This window comes from Culex quinquefasciatus, chromosome 2 (assembly GCF_015732765.1).
Source record: "Culex quinquefasciatus strain JHB chromosome 2, VPISU_Cqui_1.0_pri_paternal, whole genome shotgun sequence".
Lineage (NCBI taxonomy): Eukaryota > Metazoa > Arthropoda > Insecta > Diptera > Culicidae > Culex > Culex quinquefasciatus.
Genome location: NC_051862.1, coordinates 84,060,088 through 84,081,679, shown reverse-complemented (window position 1 = coordinate 84,081,679; position 21,592 = coordinate 84,060,088). Strand labels below are relative to the sequence as shown.

The 21,592-nt window shown below is 41.4% G+C and overlaps 2 protein-coding genes across 10 annotated transcripts in view; one reads left to right on the top strand and one right to left on the bottom strand.

The window, feature by feature from the left end:
- LOC6033392 (kinase D-interacting substrate of 220 kDa) overlaps positions 1-19,608 on the top strand; it is a 75,795-nt gene extending 56,187 nt beyond the window's left edge. For 7 of the 9 annotated variants that reach the window (XM_038254377.1, XM_038254368.1, XM_038254370.1 and 4 more), the window contains one exon: positions 6,341-7,345. In XM_038254377.1, coding sequence (XP_038110305.1) covers positions 6,341-6,715 — 375 coding nt within the window. In that variant the 3' untranslated portion in view covers positions 6,716-7,345. Of the gene's footprint in view, positions 1-6,340; positions 7,346-14,214; positions 14,425-19,382 lie in introns of those variants that run through there. The other 2 variants (XM_038254371.1, XM_038254369.1) reach the window with 2 other exon arrangements.
- A 75-nt stretch (positions 19,609-19,683) lies between these two features.
- On the bottom strand, positions 19,684-21,504 carry LOC6033393 (U4/U6 small nuclear ribonucleoprotein Prp31). Its single transcript, XM_038254378.1, has 3 exons — positions 21,044-21,504; positions 20,165-20,988; positions 19,684-20,105 (listed from the first exon to the last, which is right to left on the bottom strand). The coding sequence occupies exons 1-3, from the start codon at positions 21,420-21,422 to the stop codon at positions 19,767-19,769; spliced, it is 1,542 nt and encodes a 513-aa protein (XP_038110306.1). The 5' UTR covers positions 21,423-21,504; the 3' UTR covers positions 19,684-19,766.
- Between the last annotated feature and the right edge of the window lie 88 nt (positions 21,505-21,592).

The following is a 21,592-nucleotide window of genomic DNA, read 5'->3' as shown; positions in this document are numbered from 1 at the left end:
CTTGTAAAGAATTGTTCATACAAAAACAAAACTGCTCTGTATGGAACGTGGACAATAGCCTGTCCCATTTTGAGATCATGTCGAGGAATTTCAGGTGCTCACTTCTTAAATGGCAGATTATGATGTTATGAACAATGTTTTCTTAGACAAGAAAAAATAATAAATTACTTTCTCGCACCCCCTAGTCGATTTCCTGAAAAAAATCACTTTTTTGAACAAATTTTCTAAAATTACTTGGAATCAATACAAAAACTGATTCGATCAGGTGTGTATTATCTTCAAACGTTGGATTTTTGTCCAGAGATTAAGATGCACTATCAATATTGGACCAAAATTTAAGTTTTTGGACTCTCCAAGACGGATTTATGTCGAAATTTTTTTCGAAAAAATGCGATTTTTTTGTGATTTTTTTCAGTAAATCGACTAGGGGGTGGGAGAAATTATATTATTATTTTTCTCTTGTCTAAGAAAACATTGTTCCTAAAATCATAATCTATCATTTAAGAAGTGAGCACCTGAAATTCCTCGACATGACCTCAAAATGGGACAGGCTAGTGGAAAGTCATCACTCATGCAAATTTGTATTTATATCACTAGCCCGTAAATTCTAAATTTATTTGTGGTAACTCCGAAATTTTTCATTCCATCGATGCATAGATGCGAATTGTTTTCATTTTAAGACTCTCCTCGAAAGGTAGAATCATAACGAAAAAAAAAGACAAAGTTAACGTCGCCGCCTTGGGCTCCTAAGTGTTTGAGTACGGCACGGAGCGACGGCGCCGGATACCCACATTTACAGCATTTTAGATCGCCCCCCGCGGCTTTTGAACCAGCAACTTTTGGATTGTGATTCCAGTGCGTGGTCCGATTGATCCACATGGGTGGGTCACACAGAATCATACGAAATTGATTTTATTTAAATTTAAAAACTAACTTAATCCACCTTTGTGGTTGGAGCCTTCCACACTCATTACCAACAGTAGCTAAGTCTTTAAATAACCTAACTAACGATGGGTCGGATGGTAGATCCGGACATAGTTTACATACATTTAAGTAAGATCCGGCTTCCTAAAAGTACATCAATATCACTTAAGTGGATAAATCTCGAGACAGGGTTGCCAGATCTTCAATGTTTTGGACTCGATGGAAAGGTCTTTTGATAACCTAACCAACGATGGGTCGGATGATGGACCCGGGCATAGTTTACATACATTTAAGTGAGATCCGGATATATGTGAAAACACATTTTTATACATAACTTTTGAACTACTTATCGAAACTTCATTCTGTATAAAACTCGATCTATGGGACCCTAAACCAAGTCGAATGCAACAGGTTCGGGTCAAATCGGTTCAGCCAGTGCCGAGAAACATGAGCTAGTTTGTTGGTCACATACATACATACACACACACACATAAGCCATTTTTGTGTATATGGAGCCAATAGTACTCGAAAATAACATATGAGAAGGGCATAAGGTATTTAAATATTTTTGTATTTTGTAATTTAAAAATTACTGTATCTCGAAGCCGTTGCGTCGTATCAAAAAGTGGTCAAAGACAAACTTGTAGGAAATTGGACGGGCTTTCTGAAAAAAAGACACTGAAGCAAAAATACACGCCACATCTATGAGATTTTTTCATTTTTAGGTCTAAATCTTAAATTTAAAGGTGATGTCACGATTTTTTCTCGTTCAAAATTTTTGAGAAAATAGCCTAAAATATAACCAAAAGACTGATGAAAAATGCAGGATGGTATGTCTCTCCTAAAAAATACAAAAATCATTTACTAAAACTTTTTTTTTGAAAAGTGGTCTAAACGTCAAAATTTTTGAAAACCGGTGGTGGAATCGATTCTCCAGACAATTTTACATAAAAGTCTCCATATTGACCATTGTCCTATGTCCAATCCTTGGGAAGATACAGCGGTTTTAAAAATGAAAATGTTGAAAAAGGGTTTTTGGTGGTTTTTGTCAATTTCTATATAACAGACTTGGTTTTTCAGTCTCGTAAATATTTTTACCGGAAAGCTCGTCCAATTTCCCATAAGTTTGCCTTTAACAGCATTTCAATTGGATGTAAGGGCTTACAGATACAGTCGACTCTCTGGCTGTCGATCTTCTTGATATCAATAATGCTCCATGTACCGATGAATTCTTCAGTCCCTTCAAACTGCATACTTCGATTGTCTTTATTCCTCGATATTTTCTCTTGCTTGAAGGATCTCTTCCTCGACGGTCCCTTGGATTCTATTTGCTTTAAATATCTATTCCGGTTGTCAATAATTTAACTTTCTCATGGCTTGCATAGACATTTTTCTTTGAGAAACGAAGCTTTGAAGGGTGTTTGACATTTATTTGTTTTTGTTTGCAGGACGTTGCCATGATTCTCTCCTATAGAGCAATCTACGTGCGTATGTATTGCGTGTACGTACACGAAAAAAAGTGAGGTTAAATTTTGTCCGGCCAGCAAAATCAAATGGTGCGCTAGTGTGTGTAGGGGAGAGTGGGGAGACTTGATCCCATTTTTTTGTATCGCACATAACTCTGTCAATTTCTCACAAAACTATAAAGTTTTTGCATGAAATGAAAGCTTAAACATTCATCTATGTTTGGCTAATAAGGGTATTTCATCAGATGAACTCTTCGAATCATGCCAAGCGTTTTAAAAAAATATTTTAAACCGGCATTTTAAAAATGTTAGGGGTAACTTGATCCCCCTTTCAACATTTTGAACAAATCTTATGCAAAATGTTTTTTATTCATCCAAACTTTTAATTTTCTAAAAGTTACAGCAATTTCACATAAAACCTGTACGTTTGTGTTCAAAATATAACAAGTTTATTATGTTAAATATTTAAAAACTTAAAATATTATTTTTTAGACCAAAATTAAGCATGTTTACAAAAGCTGGAAATTTTTGTTTACAAAACTTTTGAAAAAAGGTTCAAATTGCAGTAAGTTATGTACAACTATACTAAAGGAAACTATGTATGAAAACCCAGCCCAATTAATTAATCTTGAGGCTGATTCCAGTGACTGTAAAAATGCAGGGATCAAGTCTCCCTAAACGCACTTTTTTAAACAATTGATTGTAAAAATAGTATGACGATAAATTTAACATCAAATGCGTAAGGGTTTTGGAGTTGATAAGTTTATCAAACAATTCATATATAAAAAAATATTTTTTTGAATATTTTTTAGTGTTTTCTATGCATATCAAAAAAAGAAAAAAAGATCTCTTGGAAGATTTTTGCATCTCGTTTTAGAAAAATGTGTGTAACTCAATCTAAACATTTTTTTATTTTTTTCTTTGTTTTCTACAATGAGTTTTAGTTAATTTCACAAAACTTTCTAGAACAAAGCTAATTTTTTTACCCACATGCTGACGAGATACAGGCTTGGGATCAAGTGTCCCCGGGGATCAAGTCTCCCCACTCTCCCCTACGCGAAACGTCATAAAGCTCTATAGCTGGCCAGCAAGAAAAAACAAATTTCAATCGAGTCTTCATTTTGCATCGTTCTGTAAACTGATGCTTCTCTTCCTCGACGGTCCCTTGGATATTGACAACCAGAGAGTCGACTGTATAAGCTTAATTACATTGCTTATAACTGAAAATAGAATATTTTTTCCAGTGTGGTAGAAACCAGGATAGTAAATTTGATTACGTAAATATAAAAACGATATAAATCAAAAAGCTGTCAAAGGCAAACTAAATGATTTTTGTATTTTTTTAGGAGAGGCATACCATCCTGCATTTTTCGTCAGTCTTTTGGTTATATTTTAGGCTATTTTCTTTAAAAAATTTTAACAAAAAAAATCGTGACATCATCTTTAAATTTAAGTTTTAGACATAAAAATGAAAAAAAAACTCATAGATATGGCGTGTATTTTTGCTTCAGTGTATTTTTTTTTTTTTTTTTTTTTTTTTCAGAAAGCCCGTGAGCAATTCTCTGAGATTTCGGTCATTCGATTTTTTTTTGTATTTTTTAATCCGGCTGAAACTTTTTTGGTGCCTTCGGTATGCCCAAAGAAGCCATTTTGCATCATTAGTTTGTCCATATAATTTTCCATACAAATTTGGCAGCTGTCCATACAAAAATGATATGTGAGAATTCAAAATTCTGTATCTTTTCATGGAATTTTCTGATCGATTTGGTGTCTTCGGCAAAGTTGTGGGCTACATATAGACTACACTGAAAAAAAATGATACACGGTTTAAAAAAATTTTGGTGATTTTTAACAGTCTGGACCCGAAGCCTGATTTTTCTGTTACATTCTTATTGGAATTCCATATAAACTGTAACGGGAACTGCAGGCACCGGGTCCTGACTATTAATTTCACTTTTTGTCACTTAAAACTTGATTTGCAAAAATACACTATTTTTAATTTTTTTTATTTTTTGATATGTTTTAGAGGACATAAAATGCCAACTTTTCGGAAATTTCCAGAATGGGCAAAAAATCTTTGACCGAGTATGATTTTTTGAATCAATACAGATTTTTTGAAAAAATCGAAATACTGGTCGCAAAAATTTTTCAACTTCATTTTTCGATGTAAAATGGAATTTGCAATCAAAAAGTACTTTAGTGAATTTTTTATAAAGTGCACCGTTTTCAAGTTATAGTCATTTTTAGGTAACTTTTTTGAAAATAGTCGTAGTTTTTCATTTTTTAAAATTGGTGCCCATGTTTGCCCACCTTTGAAAAAAAATATTTTTGAAAAGCTGAGAAAATTCTCTATATTTTGCTTTTTCGGACTTTGTTGATACGACCCATAGTTGCTGAGATATTGCCATGCTAAGGTTAAAAAACAGGAAAATTGATGTTTTCTAAGTCTCACCCAAACAACCCACCATTTTCTAATGTCGATATCTCAGCAACTATAGGTCCGATTTACAATGTTAAAATATGAAACATTCGTGAAATTTTCCGATCTTTTCGAAAAAAAGACTTTCAAAAATTTAAAATCAAGACTAACATTTCAAATGGGCGTAATATTGAATGTTTGGCCCGTTTTAAATGTTAGTCTTGATTTTAAATTTTTGAAAACTCGGTCAAAGATTTTTTGCCCATTCTGGAAATTTCCGAAAAGTTGGCATTTTATGTCCTCTAAAACATATCAAAAAAAAAAAAATTAAAAATAGTGTTTTTTGCAAATCAAGTTTTAGTGATAAAAAGTGAAATTAAAAATCACCAAAAAAATTTTTACCGTGTATCATTTTTTTCAGTGTAGTCTATATCCATACCTACAACTTTGCCGAAGACACCAAATCGATAAGAAAATTCCATCAAAAGATACAGAATTTTGAATTTTCACATATCATTTTTGTATGGACAGCTGCCAAATTTGTATGGAAAATTATATGGACAAACTAATGATGCAAAATGGCTTCTTTGGGCATAGCAAAGGCACCAAAAAAGTTTCAGCCGGATTAAAAAATACAAAAATTAAAATTAAAGAAAAAAGACCGATTCCGTAGAGAACTGCTCAACAGGAACAGAGTTTGTACCCCTTCGTCATTTCGATATTCTGCCTACGTTACTCACACCATTCTTCTTCCAGAAATACATTTGTGTAGAGCGAGAGCACGTTCGTTTGACATTCTACCATAATAGGAGATAGGTTTAAAAAAAAATTAAAAAATATTTGGCTAGAGTTGTGTAGAAGTAGTCTGGCTAGTAAGATTTTAATGTACCAAACAGAACAAACCCTTTCGTGAGGACGGCTGCTTGAGTGCCCATCTCGGTTTTGTTCGTTTCAACTTCATGTGCGTTCACTCGTTGTCGTTCGAAATAACGATCATGACAGGCGTTTTGTGTCAGCATTCAAATATCGTTTTCGATTATGAATGCTCAGTTTTAGTCACTGATCGTTCTCCGACCAACTTACTGGACATTGTGTTATGAATTGTGTAGTTGAAATCATCACAAATGTAATTTAGTTACCATTTAGTAGAAAAGCAACCAGATAATCATCAATAGGCTGTAACTTCATTGATATGGTGCTTGTGAATTGTTCCATTAAATGGTAGTAACTTGACAAAGAATTTCTATTCTACCTCTCTCACTAAATCCTATCTTTTTTTTTTTTTTGTACGAGATGACACAGATTTCAAATTGACTGGATAGTTTTACTTTGATGATCCTGTGTAGTTATAATACTAATTTTATTTATCTTATTTTTAACATCCTGTAATGCATCATACTATATTTTCCTTTCTTCTGTGTTTGAAGAACCTACAATTAATTTTCGTATTGATGGAGTACTATCGATGTTTAAAATGTGTCTGTTTTTAAACCCCCCTCAAATAAACCCTCTCTACACGTTATGCTTCCAGGTAACGCTGGAGGAGCAGATGATCTGCGGCGCGCTGCAGACGCTCAACGAGGACGCCTTCGAGGACGTGGTGGGCAGCGAGCGGCCCAGCCCCACCGGTGAGATGTTTTCCTCCCAGTATCTAGCGCCAATCCGCGAGAGCTCCGAGATTGGTTCCCCGCCGCGGCTTAGCTATAACTTCACTAACCCCAACCTTCACGATCACGGCCACGCTTCATCCACTAACGGCGACGACATCTTTCACCATCACGCGTCGTCGCATCGCTCGCAGCTAAGGTCCCACAGCTTGCACGACGAGTCGCTGTCGAGTGTTGTGATCATGCCACACTTTCCGGGCGCGAGCGCCACCACCAACGTCGACGATACCAAATTGTAGATCAATTTTTCGAAAAGAAGGGCGTGCGCGCGTTTTTTTATCTCTTTAGTACAATTTATTTAAAATAAAAACTAGACGACTTTAAAGTGCAAAGAAGAGTTAGCCATTTGTGGATGGAAAAGATGAAGATATAATTGTTGACTACGTGTTTTTGTAGTTGTTGAACCTATTTCTAGTACTTAGAGCTAGAACTTTCGATTAGCGAAGCGAAAGAAACAAATGAAAACATTTGGTATAATGTGACGCCTTCAACTTACTCCACAAGCATTATGCCAAATGGGAGGTGTGTGTATCTTTTGGGAAGTTTCCAAATTCACACTGAATATCATAATAGTATTTCATTAGCACAACAAATCGGCAGATTTAAGAGATGTTTTATATTTCTTTAGACGTAAACGCTAAACAACCATTCCTCCATCAGATGCCATCGTACTTAGAAACGAGAAAAAGTGTAAAAGTAGCGAAGAAACCGATGAATTTATCTATTTATCTCGACTCTAAACCACATCTGCATTAGATTAATCAAAACAATAACGTGGTGTCCACTCCTCTCCTATGCGAGCCGAATTAAATACAACACATACACATATATATTATATATATTAAACGATTGCAACCGAAACAAGGAAACCAGCATGTGTTGAGAGTTTTATTTTGATCACTTCAAGCTTCATTTGGGATTTTGCCGCACGATTTTTGTCCTTTTTTGTCTCGTCTATTTTTCGCGAAAGATGCCAACACTAACCTCTAGTGTGATAACGCTGAGTGCATTTTGAATAACCTTTGGTAAGTTTTAACGCTGTAAATGTAGTCCCAGGTGTAATTGCGAGTGAAACAGCATGATTGGTTTTAACTAATTCAAAAAAAGGTGCAGGTGGTTATGTTACACATGACCAGTATGACAAAGAACTTTGCAAGATGATTGTTGAAATTTTCGATTAGAATGTCCGGTCCAAATTCCCCCCTTATAATAACCGTCCTATTGAACTAAGGGGACGGAAATTGCAAGTGGAGCTGAAATAGAAATCGAAGTGAAATCAATTTACTTTCCTTCACCACTCGAAAGTTACCAAGATGCGGGAATGTTTTTGCAAGGCTGTTGCAAGCAATCGGCGGCAGTAAAGGAAATTTGAACAGCAGACATTAAAAACTACCCTTTACAGGGCTCTTAATGATTACGAGATAGTTATTCTTAATTTCCAGAAACAGATTTTCACAGTGGCACAAAAAAATGTGCATTGCAGTAGTCTATTTATTACTTCCTGCCTAATAAGCAATATATTTTAACTGCTTAGCATTAGCATATTTTAACTGCTTAATTTCAGATAATGGCCAAATGCAACTTTTTATGTCCAGTATCAAAAATCATAAAGTTTGATACCCATATTGCCCCAACTCTTACGGTCCAGAAAATGTCCCCCCATCAGAACATCTGTGGGACCTCCGGCCACTCCGGATTGTGGCCACTACTGCCGAAATGTCAAATTTCATGTTCAGTATCAAATACCATAAAGTTTGATACCCATATTGCCCCAACTCTTACGGTTCGGCAAATGTCCCCCCCACCGGAACATCCGCGGGGCCTCCGGCCACTCCGGATTGTGGCCACTACTGCCGAAATGTAAAATTTCATGCCCAGTATCAAAAACCATAAAGTTTGATACCCATATTGCCCCAACTCTTACGGTCCGGAAAATGTCCCCCATCGTAACATCCGCCACTCCGGATTGTGGCCACTACTGCCGAAATGTCAAATTTCATGTCCGGTATCAAAAACCATAAAGTTTGATACCCATATTGCTCCAACTCTTACGGTCCGGCAAATGTCCCCCCATCGGAACATCCCCGGGGCCTCCGGACACTCCAGGTGGTGGCCACTACTGCCAAAATGTCAAATTTCATGTCCAGTATCAAAATCCCTAAAGTTTGATACCCATATTGCCCCAACTCTTATGGTTCCGCAAATGTCCCCTTATCGGAACATCCCCGGGGCCTCCGGCCACTCCGGATTGTGGTCACTACTGCCGAAATGTCAAATTTCATGTCCGGTATCAAAAACCATTAAGTTTGATACCCATATTGCCCCAACTCTTACGGTCCGGCAAATGTCCCCCCATCGGAACATCCCCGGGGCCTCCGGACACTCCAGGTGGTGGCCACTACTGCCAAAATGTCAAATTTCATGTCCAGTATCAAAATCCCTAAAGTTTGATACCCATATTGCCCCAACTCTTATGGTTCCGCAAATGTCCCCTTATCGTAACATCCGCGGGGCCTCCGGCCACTCCGGATTGTGGCCACTACTGCCGAAATGTCAAATTTCATGTCCAGTATCAAAATCCCTAAAGTTTGATACCCATATTGCCCCAACTCTTATGGTTCCGCAAATGTCCCCCCATCGGAACATCCCCGGCCTCCGGCCACCCGGATTGTGGTCACTACTGCCGAAATGTCAAATTTCATGTCCGGTATCAAAACCATTAAGTTTGATACCCATATTGCCCCAACTCTTACGGTCCGGCAAATGTCCCCCATCGGAACATCCGCGGGCCTCCGGCCACTCCGGATTGTGGCCACTATTGCCGAAATGTCAAATTTCATGCCCAGTATCAAAAACCATAAAGTTTGATACCCATATTGCCCCAACTCTTACGGTCCGGCAAATGTCCCCCCATCGGAACATCCCCGGGGCCTCCGGACACTCCAGGTGGTGGCCACTACTGCCAAAATGTCAAATTTCATGTCCAGTATCAAAATCCCTAAAGTTTGATACCCATATTGCCCCAACTCTTATGGTTCCGCAAATGTCCCCTTATCGGAACATCCCCGGCCTCCGGCCACTCCGGATTGTGGTCACTACTGCCGAAATGTCAAATTTCATGTCCGGTATCAAAAACCATTAAGTTTGATACCCATATTGCCCCAACTCTTACGGTCCGGCAAATGTCCCCCCATCGGAACATCCCCGGGGCCTCCGGACACTCCAGGTGGTGGCCACTACTGCCAAAATGTCAAATTTCATGTCCAGTATCAAAATCCCTAAAGTTTGATACCCATATTGCCCCAACTCTTATGGTTCCGCAAATGTCCCCTTATCGTAACATCCGCGGGGCCTCCGGCCACTCCGGATTGTGGCCACTACTGCCGAAATATCAAATTTCATGTCCAGTATCAAAATCCCTAAAGTTTGATACCCATATTGCCCCAACTCTTATGGTTCCGCAAATGTCCCCCCATCGGAACATCCCCGGGGCCTCCGGCCACTCCGGATTGTGATCACTACTGCCGAAATTTCAAATTTCATGTCCGGTATCAAAAACCATAAAGTTTGATACCCATATTGCCCCAACTCTTACGGTCCGGCAAATGTCCCCCATCGGAACATCTCCGGGGCCTCCGGACACTCCAGGTGGTGGCCACTACTGCCAAAATGTCAAATTTCATGTCCAGTATCAAAATCCCTAAAGTTTGATACCCATATTGCCCCAACTCTTATGGTTCCGCAAATGTCCCCTTATCGGAACATCCCCGGGGCCTCCGGCCACTCCGGATTGTGGTCACTACTGCCGAAATGTCAAATTTCATGTCCGGTATCAAAAACCATTAAGTTTGATACCCATATTGCCCCAACTCTTACGGTCCGGCAAATGTCCCCCCATCGGAACATCCCCGGGGCCTCCGGACACTCCAGGTGGTGGCCACTACTGCCAAAATGTCAAATTTCATGTCCAGTATCAAAATCCCTAAAGTTTGATACCCATATTGCCCCAACTCTTATGGTTCCGCAAATGTCCCCTTATCGTAACATCCGCGGGGCCTCCGGCCACTCCGGATTGTGGCCACTACTGCCGAAATGTCAAATTTCATGTCCAGTATCAAAATCCCTAAAGTTTGATACCCATATTGCCCCAACTCTTATGGTTCCGCAAATGTCCCCCCATCGGAACATCCCCGGGGCCTAAGGCCACTCCGGATTGTGGTCACTACTGCCGAAATGTCAAATTTCATGTCCGGTATCAAAAACCATTAAGTTTGATACCCATATTGCCCCAACTCTTACGGTCCGGCAAATGTCCCCCCATCGGAACATCCGCGGGGCCTCCGGCCACTCCGGATTGTGGCCACTATTGCCGAAATGTCAAATTTCATGCCCAGTATCAAAAACCATAAAGTTTGATACCCATATTGCCCCAACTCTTACGGTCCGGCAAATGTCCCCCCATCGGAACATCCCCGGGGCCTCCGGACACTCCAGGTGGTGGCCACTACTGCCAAAATGTCAAATTTCATGTCCAGTATCAAAATCCCTAAAGTTTGATACCCATATTGCCCCAACTCTTATGGTTCCGCAAATGTCCCCTTATCGGAACATCCCCGGGGCCTCCGGCCACTCCGGATTGTGGTCACTACTGCCGAAATGTCAAATTTCATGTCCGGTATCAAAAACCATTAAGTTTGATACCCATATTGCCCCAACTCTTACGGTCCGGCAAATGTCCCCCCATCGTAACATCCGCGGGGCCTCCGGCCACTCCGGATTGTGGCCACTACTGCCGAAATGTCAAATTTCATGTCCAGTATCAAATACCATAAAGTTTGATACCCATATTGGCCCAACTCTTACGGTCCGGCAAATGTCCCCCCATCGGAACATCCCCGGGGCCTAAGGCCACTCCGGATTGTGGTCACTACTGCCGAAATGTCAAATTTCATGTCCGGTATCAAAAACCATTAAGTTTGATACCCATATTGCCCCAACTCTTACGGTCCGGCAAATGTCCCCCCATCGGAACATCCGCGGGGCCTCCGGCCACTCCGGATTGTGGCCACTATTGCCGAAATGTCAAATTTCATGCCCAGTATCAAAAACCATAAAGTTTGATACCCATATTGCCCCAACTCTTACGGTCCGGCAAATGTCCCCCCATCGGAACATCCCCGGGGCCTCCGGACACTCCAGGTGGTGGCCACTACTGCCGAAATATCAAATTTCATGTCCAGTATCAAATACCATAAAGTTTGATACCCATATTGGCCCAACTCTTACGGTCCGGCAAATGTCCCCCCATCGGAACATCCGCGGGGCCTCCGGCCACTCCGGATTGTGGCCACTACTGCCGAAATGTCAAATTTCATGTCCAGTATCAAATACCATAAAGTTTGATACCCATATTGCCCCAACTCTTATGGTTCCGCAAATGTCCCCCCATCGGAACATCCCCGGGGCCTCCGGCCACTCCGGATTGTGATCACTACTGCCGAAATTTCAAATTTCATGTCCGGTATCAAAAACCATAAAGTTTGATACCCATATTGCCCCAACTCTTACGGTCCGGCAAATGTCCCCCCATCGGAACATCCGCGGGGCCTCCGGCCACTCCGGATTGTGGCCACTACTGCCGAAATGTCAAATTTCATGTCCAGTATCAAATACCATAAAGTTTGATACCCATATTGGCCCAACTCTTACGGTCCGGCAAATGTCCCCCATCGGAACATCCGCAGGCCTCCGGCCACCCGGATTGTGGCCACTATTGCCGAAATGTAAAATTTCATGTCCAGTATCAAAACCATAACGTTTGATACCCATATTGGCCCAACTCTTACGGTCCGGCAAATGTCCCCCATCGGAACATCCGCGGCCTCCGGCCACCCGGATTGTGGCCACTATTGCCGAAATGTCAAATTTCATGCCCAGTATCAAAACCATAAAGTTTGATACCCATATTGCCCCAACTCTTACGGTCCGGCAAATGTCCCCCCATCGGAACATCCCCGGGGCCTCCGGACACTCCAGGTGGTGGCCACTACTGCCGAAATATCAAATTTCATGTCCAGTATCAAATACCATAAAGTTTGATACCCATATTGCCCCAACTCTTATGGTTCCGCAAATGTCCCCTTATCGGAACATCCCCGGGGCCTCCGGCCACTCCGGATTGTGGTCACTACTGCCGAAATGTCAAATTTCATGTCCGGTATCAAAACCATTAAGTTTGATACCCATATTGCCCCAACTCTTACGGTCCGGCAAATGTCCCCCCATCGTAACATCCGCGGGGCCTCCGGCCACTCCGGATTGTGGCCACTACTGCCGAAATGTCAAATTTCATGTCCAGTATCAAATACCATAAAGTTTGATACCCATATTGGCCCAACTCTTACGGTCCGGCAAATGTCCCCCCATCGGAACATCCGCAGGGCCTCCGGCCACTCCGGATTGTGGCCACTATTGCCGAAATGTAAAATTTCATGTCCAGTATCAAAAACCATAACGTTTGATACCCATATTGGCCCAACTCTTACGGTCCGGCAAATGTCCCCCCATCGGAACATCCGCGGGGCCTCCGGCCACTCCGGATTGTGGCCACTATTGCCGAAATGTCAAATTTCATGCCCAGTATCAAAAACCATAAAGTTTGATACCCATATTGCCCCAACTCTTACGGTCCGGCAAATGTCCCCCCATCGGAACATCCCCGGGGCCTCCGGACACTCCAGGTGGTGGCCACTACTGCCGAAATATCAAATTTCATGTCCAGTATCAAATACCATAAAGTTTGATACCCATATTGGCCCAACTCTTACGGTCCGGCAAATGTCCCCCCATCGGAACATCCGCGGGGCCTCCGGCCACTCCGGATTGTGGCCACTACTGCCGAAATGTCAAATTTCATGTCCAGTATCAAATACCATAAAGTTTGATACCCATATTGCCCCAACTCTTACGGTCCGGCAAATGTCCCCCCATCGGAACATCCCCGGGGCCTCCGGACACTCCAGGTGGTGGCCACTACTGCCGAAATGTCAAATTTCATGTCCAGTATCAAATACCATAAAGTTTGATACCCATATTGGCCCAACTCTTACGGTCCGGCAAATGTCCCCCCATCGGAACATCCGCGGGGCCTCCGGCCACTCCAGTCCAGGTGGTGGCCAGTTCCAATGATCGACTCCCGCGACTGGCATGTCTTAGCTGGTCCTTGCCTCCAAGCCATCTGCTCCCGGACCTCCAGGCCGTCTGCTACCGGGCCACCAGGCCATCTGCTTCTGATGTGTTCTCGTCGACGTCCAGCAATAGAATGAATTTTCGGGACCGACCGAGCCGAGTTTTGTTGGCTCGTCGACGATCCGAAAATTATGAGGTGGAGTGGGGGAGATTTTAGATACATCAATCTCACGTCTCTCGATTGACTGATTGGGAAACGTTCGTTCATCCAACCAGCGTGCACCAAAAAGAGGGGAAATTTGCCGAGAGGGGAATTCGTCACGTAACGTTTTCGCTTCGCGAAAATTTTGGATTGACACCACGTATAGAAACCTTAGGACAAAGTTCTTTGTCAAAAAGTACACCAAATCCCACTCAACTCACACACATGGCGCACATTTGCTGTGGTGTGTTGTGGTGTGAACTCCACGTAAGCTCACCGGAAATGTCATCTTCGCGATGGTCGAACCAGTGGGTTATACCAAAATTTCCCCTCATTCCCCGTATGTAGTGTCGGTGCGGAGTTCGCCGCTGCCCTCGCCCAAGCAGACGACCTCGATCCTGAAGCCGACGGGCAGCATCCGGAAGGGCGGAGACCGGCGCGTAACGATGATCAGCGCTAGCGACAGCGACGGGAAGCTTTCGCCGACGTTTATCGAGATCTTGAACGAGAACCTGAACAGGCGCTCGTCGGGTAAGAAGCATGCGTCTCGAAAACATTGTATGTATTCAATGACAGGCTATGGTGCTAAATTTTGGTTTGAGTGTAGGACTATGTCGAGGGAATATGCTTGTTTTAACTCAATTTTTAGAATTTTAGAATTTCTAAAATGTTTTACGGCCTATGAATTTTATCGAAGTTTTCGTCCCCAGCACCTTCAAAATTTTGTTCGAAAAATCTGAGTAAAAATATAAAAACAGAAAACATTTATAACTGCATATGAATCACGACTTTTCAAGTTTTTTACAAATTTTAAACTTGGAAAATAAACTTTGAAAAATATTTTGTAATGACCTAAGGCCGTTGCAAATATTTTTCAAAGTTTATGTCGCCCCTCCCCCCCTCCCTCCCCCTTCAAAGTTAATCAGGGGCAAAAAATATTTTTTCGAAAAACTTCAAAATTTGAATGAAAATGGAAGTATAACCAACTGATCAACTCATATTTAGCATGTTTGAACTCGTTTAAAAACATTTTGAAATTACATAAATTACCAATGTACACCGCCGTTCTACGCATAATTGTCCCAGGTCATTTTTGGTCGATTCTAAAATAAATATAGGGGCAGGGGGGCAGAATGGACTGCCCAAGGAAAATGCACCAAAAACCATAGAGATATCCACGCGCGAGAGTGTGTTAGTTTGGAGTTTAGTTACACGCAGACACAGGCAAATCGAGTAGAATGATTCGTCTGTCAAAATCAGCTGTGTCCTTTGTTATACCACGAGCACGTGGTAAACAGCTGGTTTTTACAGGCGACTAGTCTACTCGATTTGCCTATGTCTGCGTAAAAATAGTGTAAACAAAATCAGCTGCTTGAAATTCAGCCAATCACAATCGATCAAAACCAAAACAATACTTTAATTACGAATACTAACACAGAATCATGGTGTGCGTGAGAGAAACCGTGGAGATCTCTATAGAAAAAACATACAAATTTTATGAATTCATTATAGTAGCTTTATGCTTTGGGATGTTCCCTTCAATGTTGTAGACTTGGCTGATGAAAATTTTTAGCTTAAAACTATTTTTGATGCAATTTTAAAAAAAAGTTTTTTTCGGTTGCTTATTAGGGGGCGGGGCAGGGTGGGCCACTCTGCAGGGTAGAATGGGCCACCTTAGAAAACAAGCCATTTCGTCTAATACAACGATGAAGGGAGATAAGACGTGATTTAAGAGACCTTTCTAACATAGTTTCCATGAAGTTAGACCAATTTTATAAAAAATAGTCACTTACCAAAACAAACATTTTTGAAAATAGTGTTAATATGTTGTAATAAGACACTATTTTTACAAATTAGCAGCAAAACTAGTGAAAATCGACTAATGTTGCATTAAACGTGATTTGTGAATCTACTAAAAGTAAAATAATTCATTTAGCTCGAATTTCGGAACTTTTGATTCTTTTTATAAGGCAGGAAAGGGTGGTCCATTCTGACCCCAAGTGGATTTTGATTTAACACTTCCACCACTAAGCCTGCTAAATACTCTAAATGACTTGAAGGTTCCGTTGTTGTTTGTTTACCTTGGAGCAGTTCTCTCAGATTTCGGTCATTCGATTTTTTTGTATTTTTTAATCCGACTGATATTTTTTTGGTGCCTTCGGTATGCTCAAAGAAGCCATTTTGCATCATAAGTTTGTCCATATAATTTTCCATACAAATTTGGCAGCTGGCCATACAAAAATGATGTATGAAAATTCAAAAATCTGTATCTTTTGAAGGAATTTTTTGATCGATTTGGTGTCTTCGGCAAATTTGTAGGTATTGATAAAGACTACACTGGAAAAAAATGATACACGGTAAAAAAAATTTGGTGATTTTTTATTTAACTTTCTGTCACTAAAACTTGATTTGCAAAAAAACACAATTTTTATTTTTTCATTTTTTAATTTAGAGGACATCAAATGCCAACTTTTCAGAAATTTCCAGGTTGTGCAAAAAAATCTTTCACATTGAAAATCGGACCATTAGTTGCTGAGATATAGACATTAGAAAATGGTGTGTTGTTTGGGTGGGACTTAGAAAACATCAATTTTCCTGTTTTTAAACCTTTGCATGGCAATATCTCAGCAACCGAAGGGTCGTATCAACAAAGTTTAAAAATGCAAATATAGAAAATTTTCTCAGCTTTTCAAAAATATTTTTTCAAAGGTGGGCAAACATGTGCACTAATTTTAAAAAATGAAAAACTGCGACTATTTAAAAAAAAACGTAACTTAATCCACCTTTAGGTGGTTGGTGCCTTCCTCTCATTTATAGAGTGATTACAATCCCCTTAAGTGTCCACATGGTTTATGGATCTCCCCCAACGTGATCGCAGACTTCCTACAGACTTTTTATCAAGATTATACAGACACCGCCTTTCAGGAAAATGGCATCCCTCTAAAAGGGGGGACCATTTGAGGTTATGTAAATTCAGACCATTTTTTAAACTGCTTGTAATTTTAGATAGGTAGGTCAGATCTTGAAAATTCTTAATCCACAAGAAAGGTCTTCTCATATGCTTTCTAAAAATATATAACATGTGAGGGTTTCATGCAAAAACCACCCTTTTTACCATAATTTTAATTTAATATGAAATAGTTTTTTTTTTAACATAAGTTTTTAAATACGTGATATAGCTGCATGAATTTAAATAGCAACTTAGGGGACATTAAGACGGATCGATTAAAACCATTGCGGCCAAAATCGGTTGAGCCTGTGACAAGATATTCCAGTGACATTGATTTGGTACACATGTCTACATACAGCCAAACACACAGACATTTGCTCAGCTGGTGATTCTGAGTCGATATGTACAAATGAAGGTAGGTCTAGGAGGTCTAACTAAAAAGTTAGTTTGTCGAGTGATTTTATAGCCTTTCCTCAGTAAAGTGAGGAAGGCAAAAAGTCACCTAAAAATGGATTTAAAATTTGGTTTTACATCGAAAAATGAAGTTAAAATTTTTTTGCGGACAATTTTTCAATTTTTTTAAAAATTCAGTATTGATTCAAAAATTCATAACTCATAAGTTGGCATTTGATATCCTCTGAAACATATCAAAAAATAAAAAAAAAATAGTGTTAAAAAAATCACCAAAATTTGTTTTACCGTGTATCATTTTTTTCCAGTGTAGTCCATATTCATACCTACAACTTTGCCGAAGACACCAAATCGATCAAAAAATTCCTTCAAAAGATCAGATTTTTGAATTTTTATACATCATTTTTGTATGGCCAGCTGCCAAATTTGTATGGAAAATTATATGGACCAACTAATGATGCAAAATGGCTTCTTTGGGCATACCGAAGGCACCAAAAAAGTTTCAGCCGGATTAAAAAATACAAAAATTACAATTTAAGAAAAAATACCGATTTCATAGAGATTTGCTCTTTGGTAGTAACATCTAGTAACATTAAAAACATTAAACAAACTTTTTCGAACAATCCAACTTTTCAGAAACCTTATTTAACACTGGAACGCCCAACGCATGTCCAACTTACACGGACGCCCAAGCCTTCCAAAAAAGGTGGAACGGTAACTTCAACTCGCTGGTTCTAGGGCATTACTCAACCAATCGGGACGATTCTTGTTTCTAGTGATTTGTAAGAATGTCTAGATGATCCTAAAATTTTGCAGAACTTGATTTGAACGAATCTGTATTTGCTGCGACCGAAAACATTGTTCCACCTTTTTAAAGGCTAGTCTGCAGATCGGAAGGAAAGGGGTCAAGAAACAGCTTTACGAACAGCAGAACAAAGGAGAGGGAGCGATTTCTTGGGGCTTTTCTTCACCCTCTCTGACTTGCTTGCGCTGCCGCTGCTTCCCATTTGAAATTTTTCTTGACCGGTTTCTTCCGAAGTGCATACCTTACATAAAAATGACTGCCTCCGCGGAATTTTGGGCGATTTTTTTTTTACACGCGAAAAGAAAAGTTGGAACGATATTTTTGATCGCAAAAATTACAGATTCGATCAAATTAAGTTCTGCAAAGTTTTAAAATCATCTAGACATTCTTACAAATCACTAGAAGCAAGAATCGTCTTGATTGGTTGAGTTATGCCCGAGAACCAAGTTGAAGTTATCGTTTGGCGAGCTTCCGTGGCCGTGAGGTTATGGGTTTCGCCTTGTAAGCGGAAGGTGATGAGTTTGATTCCTGTCTGGCTCGGCAAAGTCAGATCCCTTCAAAGAGCAAATCTGCTCACTGGGAATACTGACCGGTAGGGGATGAGTTTCGACTAACGGCGTGCTGGGTTTCCAATCCAGAGGTCGTGAGTTCGATTCTCGTACCGGGATGATGAATTATAAAAAAAGTTAGCGTTCCAACTTTTTTGGAGCCTTGGGAGTTGGAATGTTAAAAACCTCGAAATAAACAGCATTTGCGTGGTTTTGTCAATAAATGTACATTCCTGGAGTTTTTTTAAAGGTCCAATAAACCAAATTTCCAGTTTTTGCTTTTTGAGTGTTTTTGAAACGCCTTGAGTCAGGGGTAAAAAACACCAAAAAAGCAAAAACTGAAAATTTGGTTTATTGGCTCTTTTTTAAAAAAAAACTCTAGATTTTTGCTCATAATTCGAAAAAAAACAATGAATTCAAGCGTGGGTTTGGGTTTGGTGGTGTTATTTAATCCATTCTAAAGCCAAAAACCAACGGTGGTCCATTCTGCCCTCACGATCCATTCCCCCTCCTTCCCCCTGCCCCTAGCGTTCTTATCCATCTTTGAATAAAATTTATTAATAATAATATTTTATTTAAAATACTTTCCCTCTATAATTTTCTTTCTTGAACGTTGTTAACACTCAAACGCTCGTATAGACTCGGGACTAGATTAGAGTGGCAAACAGAAGATTTCAATTTGTGATTCAATTTGTTATTTAAAAAAAAACCTTTTTTTACAAATTAAACCTTACGACATAGTCCTACATCTCAGAGCTGCGCAATTTATGAAGCGGAAATAACCGAAATGTTTCTCTTCCAGTGCGTCGACAGTTCAGCATGAGTGAGAAAAGTGAACCGGATAACTCGTTATAACCGATGCAACATAGAAGAATTTGACCAACCTTAACCTTTCCAACGGACCACCGAAGAAGACCAATTACCAGAGATTGACCTTTCCAGATTTTTATGTCCCTTTAATGGATAATGCGTTAGAAATAAGATTAAACATGATTGATTTTGATAAAATGTTAAAGATTTAGTGAAATATTTTTATGTAAAACATTGTTTAAAATGTTAGTCGCTAGGATTAGTCATCGTCAAATATTTTAAAAACAAAATAGTATAGAATTCATCAACAGTTTTATTGTTTCTATCCAAGCGCACACATACACCATACCGACACACATACTCCGAAACCCCCCATCTACGTCGTCTTCTTGCCCACCGACAGAAAGCCGGACGTGTTGGAGAAATACTTGGCGGTGCTCTCGCTGGCGGGCCGTTCCGCCGCCTGCGGGTTCACAATTTCCAGGCCCTGCAGCGGCGTGAAAGCCACACTGGACGCCGTGCCGGAGATTTGCTTCTTGACGGTGGTGCTGCCGCCCCAAACCTGCTGCTGCTTCTGCAAGTTCTTCTGCAGCGTCTTGCTGATGCGCACCTTGGTCTTCTCGTCGATCTGGGGCAATCGGATGCGGCCGGTGCCGGTTTTGCCGATGGTGCCGCGCGAGTAGCCGAGATCCTCCTGGTACGCGTCCTCGTCGATCTGTGGGGAAAAATGTTCGATTAGTTGTTTGGAAAGACAATGCAAATATTGATACTCACGTCTCCAAAGTTCATGCGGTTGGCCTGTTTTCGGAACTCGGTGATCGCGTACCGTTCCTTCATCTTGCGCACCCGCTTGCCACCGCGCTTCTTTTTGCCACCCTCGATTGGTTTTGGGAGCGGTTTGATGAACTTGACCGGCGGCGGTTCCTGCAGCTTGTCCAGCTTTTTCTCGATGTCTTCGCGGAACCGTTGGCCGATTTCTCCGAGGTGGCTCTCGTGGCAGGCGTCAACGCGCGCAGCCAGCGTGCTTTTGGAGGCCACCAGGCGGGCCGCTTTCCGGCGCAGGTCGGGTGGCGTTTCCTGCACAATGTCCGAGTAGTAGACGTAACCGGTGTGCGGCAGCATGGCCACCTTGGAGAATCCGGACAGCGTTTTCTTCTGCGAGCCCAGCACCAACACATTGCAGGCAGGCATTTTGGACAACCTGGTTAGGCCTCCGGCCAACCCCACCAACTTGGCCGCCGTGGAAGCGCCCACGATCATAGACAAATTGGGCGCGATGAAGGTCATCCGGCTTTCGACGTATTCGAAAATCCTGCTCTTGAAGTCGCCCAACTCAACGGCCATATCGCACGCCTCGTTGATCCGTTGCAGCTCTAGCGGTTCCAGCCGGACGCCCTGGGTTGTGGAAGCCGTCACCGAAACGATCATAATCGTTGCCTGGGTGAGGATCTCCTGCAGTCGCTCGTTGTTTTTGGCCTGGTCCAAATCGTTGCCCAGCTCTTTGACGCTGCGAACGTAGTCCATTTCGACCATGATGAGGGAGTCGAGCTCCGGGAACCGCTTTTGGTACTTGTCTTTGACGAATTTGTGGACGATTGCTGAGGGGAAAAGGTGTTTTAGTAAAAAAATATTTCACAGATGAGAAAAACTTACAAATTTCATTATCAATCTCGACCGCAATGTTGTTCGCCTCCACGATCAGCTGGTACTCCGGGTCGGACTCGACGTTCCCGATCATCTCGGACGTCTTGCGCGGGTTCTTCACAAAGTGCGCGATCTGCGTCAGCACGTTCTTCAGCCGGTCCGAGTCGCGCAGCTTGCAGATCTCCCGGATCGAGGCGACCTTCACGTCCACCTCCATCGGTTCATCCTTCACGTCCATTATGATGGGTTCCTCTTCGCCGCCCGATTGGTGGCCGGCAGTCTCATCTTCCTCGATAGCTTCCGGTTCCTTTTTGATCTCCTCCAGCAGCTCGTCCTCCTCGTCGTTGTCATCCTCCAGATCGGCGAGGAGTTCGTCGGCGAGGGACATTTTGAAGCAGTTTTTGAAGCGGAACTTTTGCTAACAAAATTTGATTCAAGAAGCGTTCGAGAACGTTTTGATATCGTAAAACGACAAGGGAGCGTTCTTTTATTACGTAACGCAGTAGGGGGGGAGGGGGGGTCGGAGGCCGTGTTACGCTCAATAAAAAAATTTTAGAA

What these genes read in the sequence shown, in the direction of transcription:
- LOC6033393 (XM_038254378.1), bottom strand. Translation starts at nt 21,422, where the DNA reads ATGTCCCTCGCCGACGAACTCCTCGCCGATCTGGAGGATGACAACGAC. An exon ending in CGAGATTGATAATGAAATTT is followed by an intron (nt 20,989 to 21,043) that starts GTAAGTTTTTCT and finishes TTTTCCCCTCAG; the next exon opens with CAATCGTCCACAAATTCGTC. An exon ending in ACCGCATGAACTTTGGAGAC is followed by an intron (nt 20,106 to 20,164) that starts GTGAGTATCAAT and finishes TTTTCCCCACAG; the next exon opens with ATCGACGAGGACGCGTACCA.